Source organism: Etheostoma cragini, chromosome 1 (assembly GCF_013103735.1).
Source record: "Etheostoma cragini isolate CJK2018 chromosome 1, CSU_Ecrag_1.0, whole genome shotgun sequence".
NCBI lineage: Eukaryota > Metazoa > Chordata > Actinopteri > Perciformes > Percidae > Etheostoma > Etheostoma cragini.
In genome coordinates, this window is record NC_048407.1 from 20,669,709 (window position 1) to 20,688,789 (window position 19,081).

The following is a 19,081-nucleotide window of genomic DNA, read 5'->3' on the forward strand; positions in this document are numbered from 1 at the left end:
TTTAGCCCGATGGCAAACATCTTTTTTACAACGAGGGCCCGGCCGGGGCCAGTCACAGACTGATGGCAGCTTAAGAGCCCTATAGTTTCTTTGACAACAGACAGAAGAGACAGAATTGTGAGATTGAAAATTTTAAAAAGTTAAACACAGATTCCATAGGGCCCTTCATTATAGTAAGTCATTGCTTAATCATAAGTGGAGATTTGAAAGTATGACTACGCGTTTCCAACCGAACTTTTTTAACCACACCTAATCAGTGTGTCATCAAAGACAATACCTAATTTTCATATTCAGATGAAGTAATTGTCTTTCACAATGCAATGCCCACCCTACTTTTGCTATGCTTCTCTTCTGATTCGCATAAATACAATTCACCAACATTTAATCCAACTGCTCTTTATGTTTAATCACTGAACCGTTAGGTAAACCCATCAGCTATATAAAACGTGTGTATGTACGAACATCTAAATCACATCTAACCACACATACTGAATACTCGTTTTGGCTAATTTATTTACCTAGTGGTAACCACAATTGGTCTTCCTATTACCGTAAAGGGGGGTGTAAACACTAATCTATGGCCAAAAGATCAAGACAGTGTTAAACAAATTTACTGTAATGTAATGTGTTGCTGAATGCAATGTAACGTTTGGTTTTCATTTACTTACAGTGATTTGTGTCACCGTATTCACTCTGTGTACATTTTATTTAACAGTTAAGAGTAAACCTGTTACGATTACATATATCTGAAAATTATGTAAAAACTAATTTGACCAAATGTTTATGGAGGATGTCTTCTTCTTTGTGAAAAAAGAAGAGAGTTTATCCTTTGTTATGCAAAAACGCTACATTGTTGTAGCATTTCAGAAAAATTAAATTAAAGTGAATTAAAAAGCCTCTTCTGCAACATTTCCTAATCCTGCTTTCCGTATCCATGTTAGTTGTCAACATTAAGCCAGCTTTAACTCATCTTAATTTCATATATAATACAGCATTAAAAGGATTGCATAATTATCCATAATCTGCAATCCACAAACTGTACAATGATGAGTATGCATAGCCAACACGATATCACCTGCCTGTTTACAATTCATATTTATTTGTGCACATTTGGGTGTGCAGCACGTGCGTGTTATGTGTAAGTTCGTGAGTTTGCATGTTAACAGCCACATGACACTTTTTCCATTTGAAAGGTGATCAGAAGACCATTAACATCTTTGTCCATCATTGTCTTTGTCACAGTCTACATGTCTCCATTATTCATCCCATCACTTCACCTCCAGCACTTTTAACAGAGAGCACTCATAGCTCTGCAAACAAATGTACGTACATTGATCTTATTATTATTATTATTATTCATACAGTTTAGGCTTCAGATGGCAGTTCCTATAAATATCCCCTCCCTACACACACACGCTCATTCTCTCTCTCTCTCTCACACACACACTCACACACACACACAGACACACACACACACACACACACACACACACACACACACACACACACATTTCCAATACACATACAGTAGTTGTTCATATGCAGTTATCCTGCACACACTTATTACCTGCTTTTTGTCAACTCTCTCTCTCAGTTGGTTTTCTCCCTTTTCTTTCTGATTAGCAGCACACAGCTCTGCAGGAAGAAGATAAAGTGCCTTCTTCTTCTTTTGCATCCTCTCAATTTGAACCCCCTCCCCCCCCATCACAGCACCCAACCAAGAGAAGGGAGATGCACTACAGAAGGAGGGGAAGATGAGAAAAAGATAGTAGTGATGGCTCATCCTGCGGAATGAACAAAAGGCATGTTGGTGATTTAGTAGCTATACAACAGCCGCCGTCGCTGCTGCTGCTCATGCTGCTGATGCTCATGCTGCTGATGCTGCTGCTGATGCTGCTGCTGCTGCTTGGGTTCACGCCAAGTATGGGTTCGATTGGCCAAGGAGACTTTGCCCCTCTGACCTCTACAGGCCAGGAAGAATAATGGAGGGTGTTAAAAGTTTTGGGAGGGAGGAGATGAGAGTAAAAGCTAAGAATGGAGGGAGGGTGTAATCTCATCCGTGTCATCTGATTGGTAAAGTCAAACCTCAGCGATCCACAGACAGTGAGGGAAGATGAAAATATGGCTCCCACGGAGCATGAGATGCACATCACTGCACATTTATTGTTTTGAGTTCTCCTGAGGTTTTGAAAATCCCTGGGAGGACATGTTTACTCATAATTAATTTTCATAATCTACTCATAAATATTTAATCTTGATTTAATAATTGGCAGTGCAGTAAACTATTGGAAGACAGGTGGATGATAGATTCTACAAAATCCACAGTAGCCAGCAGGGTGGCCCTCTATAAATTGTATGATGTAATTCTCTCCTCAAAGGAGCAGCAGGATTAGATGATGTATAATGACCCTGGTATCAAACCAGCAACATGGACAGCCCTTAATGGTGACTCGCAAAGCCCTTAATGGTAACTCGCAAAGCCCATGAGAGCCTTCTTCCTCCTGTTATTGGTCTTCAGTCTGTTGGCTCCCTCGACGCTGAATGCGCCCCCGTTTGGTGGGCAGGAGAAGCGTGGACGGGGGGAGGGGGAAGGGGGGTCTTAAAAGCCTCAACTGAGGAGGAGCTGTCCACAGTTCCGAGGAGCTCTACGCCGGGAAAAGTTTACCCCTACTATTACACTCGACTAAAAGGAGCGAGAAACAGCAGAGATGGCATCTCAAGCACAGCAGCCGCCCCACCTGCACCTGGCTGAGATCACCGCGACGCAGTTTGTTGACATCTGGAAACATTTTGATGCAGACGGTTAGTTCGGCAGTGTCTATCAGTCTACTGAATGTGGCATTAATTGAGTGATCAATTAGCGTCTATTAGAAGCTAAATATATAATACTGAAAAAAGGTATGTTATTAGATATTCAGAGTTATGTAGGTATTGTGATACAGTCATTATGTTTCCAGAGTTTAACTCTTCTTCTGTGTTATTTCAGTAAATAATTCAATAACATTAAAAATATTACAGTAATGTCACTAACTAGCCTACTGTAAGAAAACAGTACATTTGCTCCAGGTAACTGGATATGAATACGATATATAGAAAATATTCTTTACTTCAGTGTTAATTTTTCTAATTTTCTTGATTTGGCTCGATGAGGGTCGCCCCTCAATGATCTCTTGAGGCTTAATACAAGATGAACAATAAAAAACCCACTCATGCACGTGGAATGTGTGATCTGGTTTTTGAAATGAAACAAGATCTAGCCTTAAGTTAATACAGAGAAGGATGAAGGAGAGGGTAACAGGAGGAGGAGGGAGCTGAAAGAGAAGAAGAAGAAGAATAGAGAGTGAAGGAGAGATGGGGGCTTATAATACAACCATGGATGGGGAGGGATAAAAAGATGTAAAGAAGGGGGGACAATAGAGAGCCAGAGTGAGTGGGAATGAGAAGCAGAGGGAGGGAAAGTGTGTGAGAGGAGAGGATGAAGGATGTTTTCTACTGGAGTTTATTGAGAGGAGCTTCAGAATCTGAGAGTATTCTGAGAATGAGGATTTACTAACATCTAGTGGTGGGGTTGCAAATTGCAATCAACTCAACACCCATTTCCCCACCCTACAAGAGTGTTTAGCTGCAGCTTGGAGACCTCCAAGCGTGAAGTAGAATCTACAGTGGTCTTCAGGTTGGCTAATGTAAATACGTGAATGGCTCTCTCTGAAGCCAGTGTTTGGTTTGTCCGTTCTGGGCTACTATAGAAACCATAGACTGGTAGCTGTGGGCAGAAAAGCCTTAAACCTGCATTCTATCCAATTTTCAGCAGGGAGGGACTGTCTCCAAAACTTCTTTTCCATTGAAGTCTATGGGAAAATCACGCCACTTCTCACTTGATTTATTACCTCAGTAAACATTTTCATAATGAGTTAATAGTCGTAATCACTATTTTAAATTTAGTGCATGCCCGGGGAGTGACAGAGATAAACGATGCCAGTGCCCGGAAGTCCACGGGCAAAACCAGGGGCAAGCCTCTGCATGATGACTAGCTGCAGCTGGTTGCAAATCAGCAAGTTCCACTCTTTTTACAGCTTATCTAAAAAAAAAGAAATGCCATTGGAACCAAATAGACAACACTGGCTTAGCCTCGTCATCCTTCTCAGTGCCGCACTCTTGTCTAAATATTGTCACGCACAGTTTCAAGAAACCAAGATGCCAATTCAAAGAGCCACAGAATTTTGAAGACCATTCATCTTAAAACAGGTCACATTTTATAACATCTACAGTCGTGTCCTGCAATATAATCAAAGAAAAGGCAGATAACTAGTGTAAATGGCCAGCTCATCAAAGGTTAATTGATCCAAAACGTCTCTGACTTGGATAACTTCCATGACTTTTGCTAAGACATCGTCTTTAAACTGCTTCACTGGAGTTTCAAGTTTATAGCCATGTGCATTTAAAAGTACAAAGTACAGAGAGAATGCTATGAAATGTGTTTTGCCCTGGCCCTCTCATCTAATGAGAAGAAAAATTGTTCCGTTCGAGAGTACAACACTCGTAATAATGAGGGTGAAGAGATCATAGCTAAAGATTTTCCCACCATGTTTTAGGCAAACTACAAAGAAAAGCTAATCCCTCCTAAGTTTGCCAAATGTGTGGTATGCCATCTTCTGGTAAAAAATTAGTCGCATGATCTTCCATCCCCTTTCTGTAAAACTGTCTATTTCTGGGGATGTGTTGGTCAATGTTTGTTGTTCACTAAGATAGCATCATGGTTGTTTCTTGACCACAGCTGCAGTACAGCAGTGACTGAATGGACCTTGGCTCCTATTGGCTTCAAAAAGTTGCTTCAGGGAAATTGAGGACAACATACAAACATCTGTGGACCTTAGCCAGTAGCCTTAGAATCTTAGAGTCTAGCCAGACCTTAGCCTTAGAATGTGGGCAGCAGTAGTAGTGCAGTACTACTTGCAGCTGAAGACAGTAGTCTTCAAAATCATGGGCTTTTCTTTAAATTTAGCATGTTCTAGTGTTTTTGCTTGATCCTTTTTGTCTTTTTCAGTCATTATGCATTTGGCAGCTGGATTGTTTTTGAGTTGCTATTGAACAGTCAGCAATTGAACTGTGTTTGAAAATGTTTTGGGAAGTAGAGGGCTGCATCTGCTCAGTATGCAGTGTGCAGTGGTGCGCTTTATGTGGCAGCAGAGATTTGTAATGCAACTAAACTCTTGCAGTGAGCGCACATGATCTGAAAACTCAGTTACTTATGTGGACTTTATTACATGTAACAGGATTTGAACACACTCAGACCTTATCATAGAATATTTTTCTATGCTGTCCCAAACCTGAGATAATCTGTACTGTATTTAAAAATCAGTCATGCTACAGATTAAAATGTATTCAGGTTAGAAATCTAGGACGTCATGTCTGATTTCCCCACGATTTCAGGAGACAATGCTGTATGAAACATTACAAGGTGGTTAACAAGATTCAATAAGTGTATAATTTGGATCAATCAGAGCAACATTTGTAGGTGAATCTATGTCCTTGAAGGCCAACAACACATTGAGATACACACGTTCAAGCATATACAGGTCTTGGCCTATAGTTCCACTCTGCTGACACTGAAATGCATAATCGGTTTTGTATACTCCCCTTCTTGCATTCATCTTGTCTCACTTGATCACACAATTTTGTCATACTTGAACTGCCTAAAACCCACTCTGCCAGCCAAGCAGAACTTAATGAATCATCCCCCCTAAATGAAGGCACAGATAAATAGTAAAGATACAACAATATACAATCTTTTTGGCTAGACTATCATAGTGACACTCAAAGTCACTTGATATTGCAGATAGAGATATTATCATTTTATTGGTGAAATTGTACATGCAGATTTCATATCCCACATGTACTGTACATACTTTGATTGTTCGCCTAACAAGGGTTAATCTAGCCAATACTCAGTCTGATGATAAGAAATTATCAATTCAAATTTGAATACTGAAAGCAAATTGAAACCAAACTCAAGATTAATTTTACCTTTAGTTTGTTGTGTCTGTTTTCAGACCCAAAGCTTTGTGCCCCTTCATTGATTTGTTTATATCTAAAACAGCAGCTCACTCAACCAAGGCACAGATGGTGACATGAAGCACCTATCACATATCGTGTGCAAATGAATCTGGGCAGAGAGACGAGAGGACGGGGGGAGGTGAGGGAGAAAATGATTGGAGAGGAGATGAGAGGATAAGAGATTAAGAGATGAAGTGGGGGGCAGGGTGAATCTCAGAATTTTATTCTGTACATCTGTGTTTTATTCCAAATTGAAGTAACAATTTCATTAATGTCTAGTTTTGTACAAGGCACAAAGACCCCAATCTGTGCTCGGGTTGTGGACAGATGGGACGCATTCTTCTGATTATAAAGAGAGTGCTGAATGTCCTATATGTTGTCCTCTGACTTGCAGAGAAACCAGTGAAGTAAGCTATTGCATTAAAATCATCCCCTATCATGTGACTGTCATGAGACACAGGGACAGAATGCCCCAACAAGCATCAATCTGACTGCACACTTTCACCCTCGTAGGCAAGAAAACTCATTAGACTGCTTACACTCCAGCTAAAATGTGACTCTTGTAAGTTGTCTTTTTTCCTGCTGCAACACATTACTGAATCCTGAAATGCCAATTGAGCGCAAGATATATGATATATTTCTCTAGACATAAGCTTGTTTTTGTGCGCCGTGCCTTCAGTTCATTGAAGTGATGTTTCAATTAAAGGTTATCAGTATTTTAGAGATCATATAGCAAGTGTTAATCTTATTTCCCAGCGGCTAAACCAACCAAACACTCAAATTGAGTTAAGTACAGCTGTAAGAATGTACAGTATAGGTTCTGTCAAGTCCAAGTAAGCTGTTTACAGTTTGCTGCTTACTTGGATCCAATCACAGAAGACTCAAGGTTTGGCGACTGTTCTAAAATTCAAGAACCCCCCCACTGACCTTTAAGCTTTCATCCACATCCACAGTCTTTAATCAAACTTTTGATCAGTCAACAAAGCTTCAGATGACTTAAAAGCACCATTACATAACTTGTGCCAAACTAATTTAGTTCCTCTGGTGCTACACAGGAAACGGCTACATCGAAGGGACAGAGCTGGAGAACTTCTTCAAAGAGCTGGAGACTGCAAGGCGGGGAGCAGGCGTGGTGAGTGTGTGCACACTTCTGAATACTAGAGTTAAATTTGCCCAAAATGATTTGTATAGGAACAGCCCTATTTCTTAAAAATACCATTCTCACATAACTAATCTGCATTCTGAATTACATTTTGAGGGAAACGTATTTAGTCTTGGATTACGTTTGTCTTTGACGTATCACAAATACGATACCATGCCCACAAATGGAGGAGGTCTGGGTAAATGGATTGGTCAAACAAACACAGGACTTTCACCTGGGAGACTGCTGTTCAAAATCAAAAGTCAACAATTTTAACTTACGTAGCGTCCTTAACTTACTTAACCTACATCTTACATCCAACTTAAATACGTGCTTTTGTTTTAATTTACAACATGAACCACGTGTTTAAAACTGCAACAGTGTGCACCTGGTGCTGGTATGAGGATGTGTAATCTAAGAAACATAATTAAGAATGCAATTTAATTGTAGGGGAACATATTTTTTTGTGAGACAGGATTGGTGTAGCAGACACATGTGCACATGAGTTTTTATCACAACAGATCATTCAGTCCATCTTTAATCTATCATTTGACAAAATAAAATATGGATGTATTAATATTATACTTTAATAAACATTCCCTCATTATGTTAATAGAAAACATCCGGGTGGAATTCAATTTCATATGAAAAACAAAGATCATTTTTCCTGGGGACAGTGTTAGCTTGGCTAGCATGTTTAAATAAGGGTTTCTCTTAAACATATGTTTACATTAAGACCGTATTATCAGAAATCTCTTTGATCTGTGATTTGATTTGGTTGCAGGATCCTACACACGCTGCATTCAAAGAAAAGATGAAAGAGTTCATGGCCAACTTTGACAAGAACGCTGATGGGAGAATTGAGATGTCAGAGGTGAGAACTAACTGAAAACAGCTACTGTTCTGAGCCGTCCTGTAGTGGTACAGGACACACAATACACTATATCTCCAACATCCCTGGTCTGACTCCAGCTTTTCTCTGTATTTTCACTGTCAATTAAATAAAAACATCATTTTAAAAGATATAGCTCATGTTTAAATAAAGCCTTGTATATGTTTTCTGTCCTAATGAATCAAAAATCTAACCCATGAACATAAAATCAAGTCTCTGGAACAACAATCACTCTAATAGCCCTCTGTCTCTTCATCTTCCACTCTTTAGTTGGCTCAGCTTCTGCCGACAGAGGAAAACTTCTTGCTCTGTTTCAGAGAGTTTGTGGGATCCAGCTCCGCGTTTATGACTGTAAGTTTGTATATCTATCTACCTTGCCACCATGCAAATGCCTGTCAGTGTTTCATTCTTACTTTCTTTCTTTCTTTATGTCTGGTAGAAACAGTCCTATAAGGTTGTCACAGCAATTGTTAATTTACAACCATGATATTGTCTCTAGAATTAAAAATCTTACATAAATGTAAGAAGATGTACTGGAGACTGTGCTGCATTTATGATTTTGGTCAGAGTCATCCCTGGCAGCATAAATTGTCTTGTTTGATATAAATGAACTAGATTAACCCCCTTAACACACAAATCTTAGCTATGTCACTGGACCAGTTATCAAACCAAACATTACCTCCAATCCTAATCGATCACTCTAAATCAAAGACAATAGGACTAACCTTTAAATAGATTTGTGCACAGGTTATATTGCCAGCTAGTAAACAAAGCATATTTGAACTATACTTATTCTTTGGTTTTATATGTTGAAGTAATTAGAGAGAAACATTGAGGCATCGAACATCTGGTCCTCTGTGATTGAACACACACACTTTGTGTACTTGGGCTTGGAAAGAGGAAGGTTTTCACTGGTGAACTGTGTTAAAGCTATTCTCAGACAGAACATACATTATAAATGGAGCATAGCTTTCTACAGGGAGAAGGCAGTGAGAGCTGGAGGGGTTTGGGTATCCGTTTTTTTTTAAAGGGCTTTGAAAAATTCAATATTTACACAATATCAAATAAAACACTTGTACCTCTGTCGTTTCTCTTGATTGTCAGTTTTTCTGTAAATCATTTTCCCCTGGCCTTGTGGTTAAATTAGAATGCATCTTTTCTAAAAGCTAACATCACTCTTCTCCTACAGGCCTGGAGAAGGTATGACACCGACCGAAGTGGATACATTGAGTCAAATGAGCTGAAGGTAAAACACAATATGCTAAACTCTGCAAGATGAATGTAGAATCGTTTAAAGTGTGCCTACATGCTAAAAACAGAGTTGTTTTGACGACAGTACAGCACTCTCACAGAGGTTTAGAGTTGTGGGTGTAAAGTATCAAAACAAAAGAGAGAACAGTGAATAAGTAGTTGATATATATACGCGCATATTTATATATTGTGTCATTACTGTAAAGATACCAGACTTTGGTTGAGATAAGCTTACATGCCATGCTAGTGGTATAATTAGTGCTAATGGCTGTACTGGGGGAGCTACTCTGAACCTGCACATAGTAGTGTAGTATGCTGTCACTGTCAAGTGAAAAACAAAACCCTTATGCATTACTAGGGATATTTTTGGCTTTTTTATTCTTAATTGTGTGATCATTTTGGCTGTGTTAATTTATGGCACACATTTTGGCAAGGCTGTAGTTCTTTTTTCAAATTTTGGAAGTTCAACCTCTTACAGTAAGTCTAAAACAAACTGTGAAAAAATTAACCCAGACCTTTGAGGACACAAACGTCACAATTGAAACCCATTAACACCACCATTTTTGATATTTTGTTTGTTTTTGCTAATCACTGACATATGCCAGATTGTGAAAAAAATTGTATTTAGTATACAGAAAATACTTAATTAGGTGTCATGTAAACAAACTGGGATTTAAGGGGTTCAAATCTGAGAATGAATGAATATTTGGTAGTGATGATCAGGACTGAAGTTGGTTAAAAGATTTAACTCATTGAAAATGGAAAACAATATTAACATATTATTTTATGGTAGTTGTTTGACATAGACATTTTTTTAAGGACATCAGAGAAACTTTTTCAAAGGGATGCACAAGGGTTAAAAACAAAAGATTGTTTTTACATCCTGATCTCTGATCACTGGTAGATTTTCTCTCTCTTCAGGGTTTCCTGTCCGACCTGCTGAAGAAAGCTAACAGAAGCTATGATGAAAAGAAGCTCAATGAGTACACACAGACAATTGTGAGTATTATTAGGCGTAAAATATGTTTGTACTACTTCAAGCTCAACATCATAACTGCAAGACTCAAGTATTTAAAGGTCAAGAGTTTTAGCAGACTGACATTGTAGAAAATTGTAATTATCCATATTTACAGTAACATTGCAGTAATACATACACTGATACTGACACAATATCTTCATTGTTTTTAGACCCCCTGTCATTTAAAAAAAGCTAGTGTATAACATATAAACTATTCTGTATCTGTTAACTGTGGCGTTATTTACTGATGCTGCAAAGTTCTCAGTTACTCTAAGAATTGAGATGAAAACACTTTGTTTTTACATTTCTGCTCAACAAAGGAGTACATTACATCTATGCCCATATGTTCAACATGAAGCATGCGGCTGTTGCATTTCTACATAATGTAAATGAAATAACATCCCTGAAGGCTTTCATTTTAATATGCTGAACAACATTAATGCTGAACAACATTTATGTCTGGGTTCACCCTCCAGCTCAAATATCACTCATCCATTTGTGGTCTAAACACAATCACTTCTGTTGCCATTAAAAGGTGTAGGGTCATGCATGAAGTTGTTTTGAGACCTCCTGTTTTCTTTTTTTTCTGATAACATCTCTTCTTTCTGTGCAGCTGACGATGTTTGATCTTAATGGTGATGGTAAACTCGGCCTCTCTGAGATGGCGAGGTGAGTGTCTCTCCACTTTCATTTTTAAACCTCTCTTAAAGGAGGCTATCAAGATAAAACCTTCCTTGTTGTTTTGCTGCAGGCTCTTGCCGGTCCAGGAGAACTTCTTGCTGACGTTCGAGGTGAGATTACACGTCAAATTGATTTTAGGCGTAAAATCCCAGCTGCTATAGCGATATTCAGCATGGTGGAGTCCTGCCCCTCTGATAGAGAGAAGCCAGACAACACTGCAGATTAGGTACAATTCAGCAAAACACTTCTTTGAAAACATGATAGGCTCCTGTGTTTGGAAACAGCTTTTTATCTTCGATTGAATCAATTTGATAATTAAATAAACAATGATAATTTAAATCCAGGACTTTAATTTTGCATTTTGAAAAATAAATTTCTCATTTTATTGGACAGTTTCAAATGTATTCCTAGTTGGACATTGGACAATATTAAGGGGAATACATAGTTACTATCTAAGCAATTTTGTTGCTTCAAATTTCAACATTTGTATCATAGGAACAACTAATCTGCATATATCTCCCACATGTACTTTGTCATGTATGTTATAATACTAGCTTGCCAGAGCAGATCAACAATTCCTTTCTGACAGAGGATTAGTGTTATCAGGATTAACTCAACTCTAGTCCCAGTTATCATAATCTGTTTGGATTAATATAATTTCTGGATCATGTGATGCTTTTACTGCTCTCTAGAAATGCTCTGCAGTTTCTAATAATTTTCACTGCTCTCTCTCTCTCTTTTTCACAGGGCATCAGGCTCACAGTTAAAGAATTTGACTCCCTCTTTACCTTCTATGACAAGGTAAAAAGAGCATGTTGTCTGTGTGTCTAATATACTCCATCTAGGAAATGTAATATGCATAAGGTGTGTTTGTTGCTAGATTGTCCTGTGTTTTAAAAACAGCCATATTATCTATGAGGCTGTTTTTGACTGACTGCACACAGCCTCTTATTCATCTCATTCATGCACTTCAAATTGACGGCATATTATCACTTGGTGCCTCTCCTCCAAACAAGTATTTGCTAAGTTTCTGCATGCTAGTAGCGTAGCTTTAGGGCTGGCAATGTCCATTACTTTAGTCCAACAACTATTTGACAAACATTATGAACTTTTTTAAAGCCATTTATGGTGCCAACTATAGTCTCACCAACTATTGGATGGATTAATATTTGGTGGACACATTCATGTAACTCTCAGGATAAATTGTTATAACTTTCATGATCCCCTGACTTTTTATCTAGCACTAAAAAACCATTGACATTTCCAATCGGCCTCGTCTTTTTATGTTGTGCTAATTAGCAAATGTAAGCATGCTAACATGCTGAACTAAGATGGCGAAAATGGTAAGCATAATACCTGTTAGCATTAGATAAAATACTTGTATTTCCTCTGTATAATTCAGCCTTCTTGTGTGGTCTCTTCCACCAGGATGGTAATGGGTATATTGATGAGCAGGAGCTGGATGCTTTGCTGAAGGACCTCTGTGACAAGAACAAAATGGTAATGAATAGTTAGCCCATTGATTGATCAGTTCAGGTTACTTTTCTACTTGCCAAATATAGAGCTGATATAGAACAGCCGCCTGAGATACCTCTGCACTGTACTGTATGTTTGTACCATCCATAGACCTCTTTGTGCCTCTTGATTTTATGTGCCCGTGTCGTCTGTGGCAGGACGTGGACCCTGTGGACTCAAAAGGACTGCAGGCGTACAAGAAGAGCATCATGGCTCTGTCTGACGGAGGGAAACTGTACCGCACCGAGCTGGAGATTGTCCTCTGCCGGGACTCCACTCTGTGAGCACCCTGACTGGGACTCTGTCATCCTCCCCTACGACCTCCTCCTTGATACCTCCTGATGTAACCTGGTGCATGTGTGACCCCTTAAACTTGCTACACCACTTAGAATGAAAACAAAAGTGCTCCTGAGAACAAAGTGTACCGCCAACCCTACTATTTCAGCTTCAAACCCTTCTTAGGTATTCTTCTTTTCCATTGTTAGACAGCCATATTCAATTACTACGGGAATATAATATATTTATTTTATTATCATTTTAAGTATTTATTTATTTGACTTTCTGTTTTTTAATATGCTCTTCTTTTTTCTTTTTTTTTTACATTACCTTAACATTTATATGTTCCCCTGCCAATTAATTTAAATGAATACCTATGATTTCTAGAATCCGTTCATGTATTTCATTTATTTCCATGTACTTGATGAGGCTTGTACTATTCTGTCAAAGATATTACTGAGATAATGAATAAATAAAACATGACAACTCTCGTCTTTCATTTCTACCGTGCCACTTCTTCAACTGTGAAAGATTTGTTTAGTCTTTTCTCTTGGTGGGGTGTAAAAGAAAATAATTCACCCTCACTCCGAGAGTTGTGTGTTTCCGGTGAAGATTACAGCTCCAGTACAGATCCCCAGAGCAAGAGCGTTTTTTTTCCAGAGTGCTCCACCTTCACTTTCCAATCTCCTGGTAACAGAAAGTGTGATGTAGAAAAAGCTTGTGCTGCTCCATTTTTTATGGAGGAGAGTATCTGAAGCCTCTGTGGCACTGATGAAGTGGGCAGAGTGGGACAAGCTGAGAGATCAGGGACAAAAAAAAGCTGGATGATTGTCCAGCTTTTTCTAAATGTATACAAATCTGCCATGAGAAAATAAAAAACAGATTTGCACTTTTAAATAATTGAAATATGACTCTTTTTAATCTCAATGGTGTGTGCGTGCGTGCGTGCGTGTGTGTGTGTGTGTATATGTGTATGCGTAAAATCCCCAATACAGTACTGATCATATTTTCCCCTTTCATATCTGAATGACAACATATCTATAAGTAATAGATATAGTAATATAGTAATCAATATTTAATTAACTTCACTATCTTTAAAGCACAGCCCTTCACACACCATCACCACTGCAACAACACACACACAAAGATAATACAGTGTTAACCTCCTTCAGTCGATGTTCAATGTTATTCACATGTGGGCACACAAACACACATACACACATAAATACACATAGTGAAAAAATTGGTAACTGCTGACAACAAGGGAAAAAGTGAGTTATATCCGCTCTGATTCCTTCCCACACATCAGTCCCACTCAGAGCAATGAGACAAACGAGGGAAATAGACAGATGAGAGTCCCTCTGTTATTTACCCTCTGCTGAGCTGTATGCACACAAACACACACACACACACACGTGTGCACACACGCACGCACAAACACACTTATGCATGCACACACACGCGCACACACACACACACACACACACACACACAAACGTACATAGCAAACTATAGCTCAACTGGCAGCAAAATAGAATGTGTGTTGAAGTGATTTAGATCAAGGTTTTACACATCAACAATGTTCATGGATGTCTGTTGCCCTAGATAATCTGTGCAAATATTAGTGATAGTTTTGGATCTTAGTATAATTATGTGTCTCCAATGACAGACCCTGGGGACAGTGTTTTTTCCTTTTCTTCACTGTGAGTATTGAAGCTACAGAAACCAAATATTTTGCTATATGCAACTTGTAAACAAATAAAATACAAATCTAATTGTTGTGGGATTCCAGTTTTTAATCACATAGCACATGTGGGATCACAACATTATTACAGTACAAGTCATAATGAATTAACTGAATGAAGAAAAATTTACCATTTGTGTCCATTTGAATCTGTAAGTAAATATTTTTTCTAACATAATTTCTTTCCATCTTGGTGGCCCAGAGGTGTGTGTGTGTGTGTGTGTGTGTGTGTGTGTGTGTGTGTGTGTGTATATATATATATATATATATATATATATATATATACACACACACACAGAGAAACAGAGAAAATTATATATATACTGTTAGTATACTGTATATATACTGTATATATACTGTATGTCTAGTATATACATATTTAGTGCTACTACCCTTTGCCTTTAAACCAGCATCAGTTCTTATAGGTACACTTGCAAAAAGCCAGCCAGCATTGAGGATTGTAGACACGGATGAAAAAATCGGAAGATGTCCCGCAGTGACATCAGCACAAAACTGGCAGAGACCAGTGGGACCAAGGTACACCTAGCTACTGTCTGGAGAAGTCTGGCCAGAAGTGGTCTTCATGGAAGAGTTTCAGTCAAAAAGGCATGCCTCCAACATGGAAACAAGGCCAACCAACAAAACTTAGAAATTGGGGCGCGGAAAAATGGCAGCAGGTGCTCTGAAGTGACAAGTCAAAATTTCAAATATTTGGTTGTGGCAGAAGGCAGTTTGTTTGCTGAAGGGCTGGAGAGCGGATTGCAGGCAACAGTGAAGCATGGTGGAAGTTCCTTTCAAGTTTGGGGCTGCATTTCTGCAAATGGAGTTGGAGATTTGGTCAGGATTAATGGTGAGAAATACAGGCAGATACTAATCTATCATGCAACACCATAAGGAAGGTGTATGGTTGGCCCCAAATTCATTCTGCAGCAGGACAACGACCCCAAACATACAGCCAACATCATTAAGAACTTTCTTTAGTTTAAAGAAGAACAAGAAGTCCTGGAGGTGATGGCATGGCCCCCACAGAGCCCTGATCTTAAAATCATCGAGTGTGTCTGGGATTACGTGAAGAGACAGAAGGATTTGAGGAAGCCTACACCCACAGAAGATCTGTGGTCAGTTTTCCAAGATGTTTGGAAAACTAACTTCAAAAACTGTGTGCAAGTGTTCCTAGAAGAATTGATGCTGTCTTGAAGGCAAACCAAATATTAGGCTGTGTATATATTGTATTACTTTTATTACATGTGTATTATATTATACATATGTATAGATTACTATTCTGTTCATTCACTGCCTTTTTATAATTGATGAAAATAAAATATTAACACTTCCGTTTTTGAAAGCATTCTTAGTATACAGCATTTTTTCATACCTGCCTAAAACTTTGGCACAGTACTATATATATATATCTATGTTATTTATTTATTTTTTAATAATGCTTCTTTATGTATCATTTTGTCTGTGTGTAGGGTATATTCTACCTTGCCTTTTTAACTGTGGTCGGCAAAATGTAGGTGCGTTAGTGAGGGTGGGGAGTGGGTAGACGATTTCTGTGTATGTATTGTATATTGTGCTGTACATTTGTGTATTTCTGTACATAGCAGCACTGTTGCACCATGTATAATTGTATAGAAAACGTGAAGAAATCAAGTTTTTAAAAAAAGATTAAGGTTAGTGGACCAATGCTGGGAATTACATAAGCTCTTTGGATAACAGCTCTTACTCTAAGAGGAACAACAAAGATAAAATACATGTCAATTGGCCCACTTCATTGAAGACATGCAGTAGGAAACACAGGTGTAAATAATAAAAAACATAGTGGCTGAATTCCATTTAACTGCTTCAAATTCAAGGTCCTGTTTATTGTGCATGCTGGCTAGCTGTCACGCTCACTGGGACACTTTAATTGAATGGAGCCATCGTTTATGTCATTAGTAACACCTGGGCTTTTATGACACACATCTGCTGTGAAAAAAGGCCAATCCAGAGAAAAGCTCTAATCAGCAAAGAGTGGAAGCACCTGTGTGGGGTGTACAGTGGGTGTACAGTGCCTTTAAAAGTCACACAGCTTATCCTCAGATTGCTGTAGCGTATCACTGGTTTTAGCCTGAGAGACATTCATGAGAGTCACCATGGGACAGCATTTTGTCATTATAAAAAACAAGTAATGGATTCATGAAGAAGGTAATTTTCCCTTATTTCTTTGAGCTGTTATTGTGAATTGAAAATTCTTGTAACAGTAATGAACTGAACGTTCTCAGCAGGTGGGCACAGCTGAACTGAAGACACTCTTAAAAACCTCAGGAAATCTCTGATATGATTTTTTTGTTCATAGTGATTACTGTTTAGCATTTATCAGGTTTATCTTAAGCTTTTAATTTCTATTCCATGTTTATTATTTAACTTTTTTCTTGTCTTTTGACAGAGAGAGCTTAATGCATTGTCATCTGATATAGCTCAAATGAGTGGCATTTACTGATTGCTGAAAATACAAACATGATCAAAATGCTGTGTATTTGCTATTTTCCTTTTACATTTGTTTTTATTAAATCACTAAATAACAAATCAGCAAATTAAATCATTTAAATAAAAATGGGTGAGTGAACATTATTGAGAGTTGCTGTGAAAACAAACCGTTGTCTAATGTAATACAGCATCAGCCTTGAAAAACTATAACCAGTATATGAAATAAAATACTCTGTCACACAACCTATTGACCCATTCCCTCACAAGAGTGGGTGGAGAAGTGACAGTCACACATGTGTTTGGAAATAGAAAATTTTCATGTAAACATATGGCCAAATAAGGGCTTGTAGATTTATTTGACAAGATACAGTAACCACAACATTGATGACAAAATCAGTCACACACATAATCTTTACAATGGGTATCAATTAAAGCTGCCTAAAGTATTACAGTCACTAACACTCTCTCTTATCAGTTTTATTCTTTTTATGCTGCTCTTTTCTTTCAGCGCTTACTTACAGCTCTGCTCTGTGGACTCCTCAGTTCCTCAAACTCATGTTGCTACTGTTATTTTGCTGTCATCAGTGTTGATGTAGAGTGATTGAGACTCAAAACCATACAGCTAACTTCTACAGCCTATAGGCTATATCATGCAGGTAAAAATGAATAAACATAAACTGTAAAAAGCACATCGTATATCTTCTCTGTTCCACAAACGATTGTTTTTGAACATTGCATGTATGAATGTGAGCTCTCTTGAACACGATGGATTTGTTGGAAACCTCCATATCACCTCTACACACTTGCACTCCCACATGCAAGCCAAATGTGTGTCCTGCTCTGTCACTCTGTTGGGGTGCCAGTGAGTCTGAGTTGCAGGAAAGTGTTTCATGGGCTTTCATTTTCTGCTGTGTGATGTTTCTCCAGGTCACTGTTCCTTCTACACAGAATGAACGTCGGTGAGGTTGCTGGTCTTGTCAAGTTATATGACTCTGAAAGTGAAACCAGTCCTGACATCTTCACTTAACGCACTGGTAGTGCCTTAACATCAGTAAAAAGCACACACAGTACTTACAGATAACAATATTTAAATGGCTAAGACTCTTAGATGAGTGGAAGGTGTGTGTGTGTGTGTGTGTGCTTGTGTGTTTTACATGTTTGAATCATAGTATGTTTAAAAAACAATAATTTGTTAACTAAAAATACAATAACTGTGAAGCTGCTAACAACAAATAGTGAGCGCTAGTGAGCTTTGTGTAGTAAAATGTAGAGGTCTCCATCTGGTGGGTAGTTGGAGGTACAAGTGCCGGAGAGTCCCTCAGTCAAAACACCTCTTCTGCAGTGGATTAGGGACAATTGAGCACTTCATTTTCAGTATCTTGTAACACTTACTGAAATATTCAAATCTGAGCTACAAACAGGTGGGATGTACATTTGTCATTAGATCATCATCACAGCTCAAAAAGTATCAATGACAAACTGGGCAAAGTATTTGGACTCCATAAGACATTCAAAAAACTGTAAAGCTCTAACGACTGAGCAGATGTATTTAACACGTGTGACCTCCCATGACTGAATGATATCGAAACTCTTCTAACTGTAAATGATGCTATGTATTGAACTTATTGATTAGCTTTGTGGGTCTTTGTAAATGGGGTATGATTGTTGATGTTTTTATTTATTTTGTCGTTGTGTTCATGTGTCTGCAAATGTTCTCTATTCTATACATTTTTTGGAATGAAAAAAATAATTAAATGGGCTAAGACTATTTGGAGATAATGATTCATGGAGCAAGCAGCTGCAGCTCAAAAGAGGATGGCTGCTGTGTGACATCGCCATCAAGTGGACCAATCAGATAACTGCAGAATGCTACTGACAGAATATAGTTTTTGCACTCAAGTATCCCCCCAAATTTAACCACTTATAACATTATTATCGCAGTATTATCACGTATCACTATACCAGTTTGTTACTTCATTCAGCAGTGCTTCAAGCACTTAAATGTACACCTGCTTTAGCACACGTGCTGATAAGACTCGT

General features: G+C 38.3%; 1 protein-coding gene and 1 long non-coding RNA gene across 2 annotated transcripts; one reads left to right on the forward strand and one right to left on the reverse strand.

Annotated features, from left to right (window-relative positions):
• Positions 1 to 461: 461 nt before the first annotated feature.
• Positions 462 to 15,009, reverse strand: LOC117946213. The gene is made up of 3 exons (XR_004656987.1): positions 14,948 to 15,009; positions 13,952 to 13,953; positions 462 to 475 (listed from the first exon to the last, which is right to left on the reverse strand). It is a non-coding gene; the product is annotated as an uncharacterized LOC117946213 (long non-coding RNA).
• LOC117946207 (calretinin-like) lies at positions 2,539 to 13,314 on the forward strand. The gene is made up of 11 exons (XM_034874170.1): positions 2,539 to 2,802; positions 7,110 to 7,186; positions 7,980 to 8,069; positions 8,358 to 8,438; positions 9,277 to 9,333; positions 10,260 to 10,337; positions 10,970 to 11,025; positions 11,108 to 11,147; positions 11,785 to 11,838; positions 12,466 to 12,537; positions 12,711 to 13,314. Exons 1-11 carry the CDS (start codon positions 2,709 to 2,711, stop codon positions 12,834 to 12,836), a joined length of 825 nt encoding a protein of 274 aa, XP_034730061.1. The 5' UTR covers positions 2,539 to 2,708; the 3' UTR covers positions 12,837 to 13,314.
• Positions 15,010 to 19,081: the final 4,072 nt, after the last annotated feature.

Coding starts and splice junctions, on each gene's coding strand:
- LOC117946207 (XM_034874170.1), top strand. CDS start 2,709: ATGGCATCTCAAGCACAGCAGCCGCCCCACCTGCACCTGGCTGAGATC. Junction 9,334..10,259: donor TTGAGTCAAATGAGCTGAAG/GTAAAACACAAT, acceptor CTCTCTCTTCAG/GGTTTCCTGTCCGACCTGCT. Junction 11,839..12,465: donor TCTTTACCTTCTATGACAAG/GTAAAAAGAGCA, acceptor CTCTTCCACCAG/GATGGTAATGGGTATATTGA.